Source organism: Etheostoma spectabile, chromosome 14 (genome assembly GCF_008692095.1).
Source record: "Etheostoma spectabile isolate EspeVRDwgs_2016 chromosome 14, UIUC_Espe_1.0, whole genome shotgun sequence".
NCBI lineage: Eukaryota > Metazoa > Chordata > Actinopteri > Perciformes > Percidae > Etheostoma > Etheostoma spectabile.
This window is the reverse complement of record NC_045746.1, coordinates 14,366,588-14,366,985: the sequence shown is the minus strand read 5'-3', so window position 1 is coordinate 14,366,985 and position 398 is coordinate 14,366,588. Positions and strand designations below refer to the sequence as shown.

General features: G+C 36.4%; 1 protein-coding gene across 3 annotated transcripts in view; it reads left to right on the top strand.

Moving 5' to 3' along the window:
* The window catches only part of tuft1b (tuftelin 1b), a 16,184-nt gene that overhangs the window by 11,797 nt on the left and 3,989 nt on the right, over positions 1–398 (top strand). For all 3 annotated transcript variants that reach the window (XM_032535520.1, XM_032535521.1, XM_032535522.1), the window contains one exon: positions 76–141. In XM_032535520.1, coding sequence (XP_032391411.1) covers positions 76–141 — 66 coding nt within the window. The remainder of the gene's footprint in view (positions 1–75; positions 142–398) is intronic.

The window sequence follows — 398 nt, the reverse complement described above, 5'->3', positions numbered from 1 at the left end:
GGTTTGATATGGTGCCAGGCATGGTTATAGTTTCTGCAACACATTTTTTAATGCTTAATGTGTATTTGTTTCTAGGTGAGGTACTGTCTGAAGACTCTGAGAGAACAGATGGCAGCCAGGCAGAACACCACCAATAACAAGGTACACACCCTCGGCATCAAATCCAAGATGATTTGGTGAATGTAATGCTGACAAGTAGGTCAATGAACAGAAAATTAATTGACAGCAATTATGATACTGGACTAAATTTGGATCTAAAATTGTTAGAATTGTCTTGTCAAAGAGGTGGGGATATTTTCTTCATATTTTTGTGTTTTTGTAAGTTGTGTGTTGAGCTTTCAATGCCATAAAATGAACTCCGTTAGGCCTGCAATTAATTAACTAAAGTTTTTTTTCCT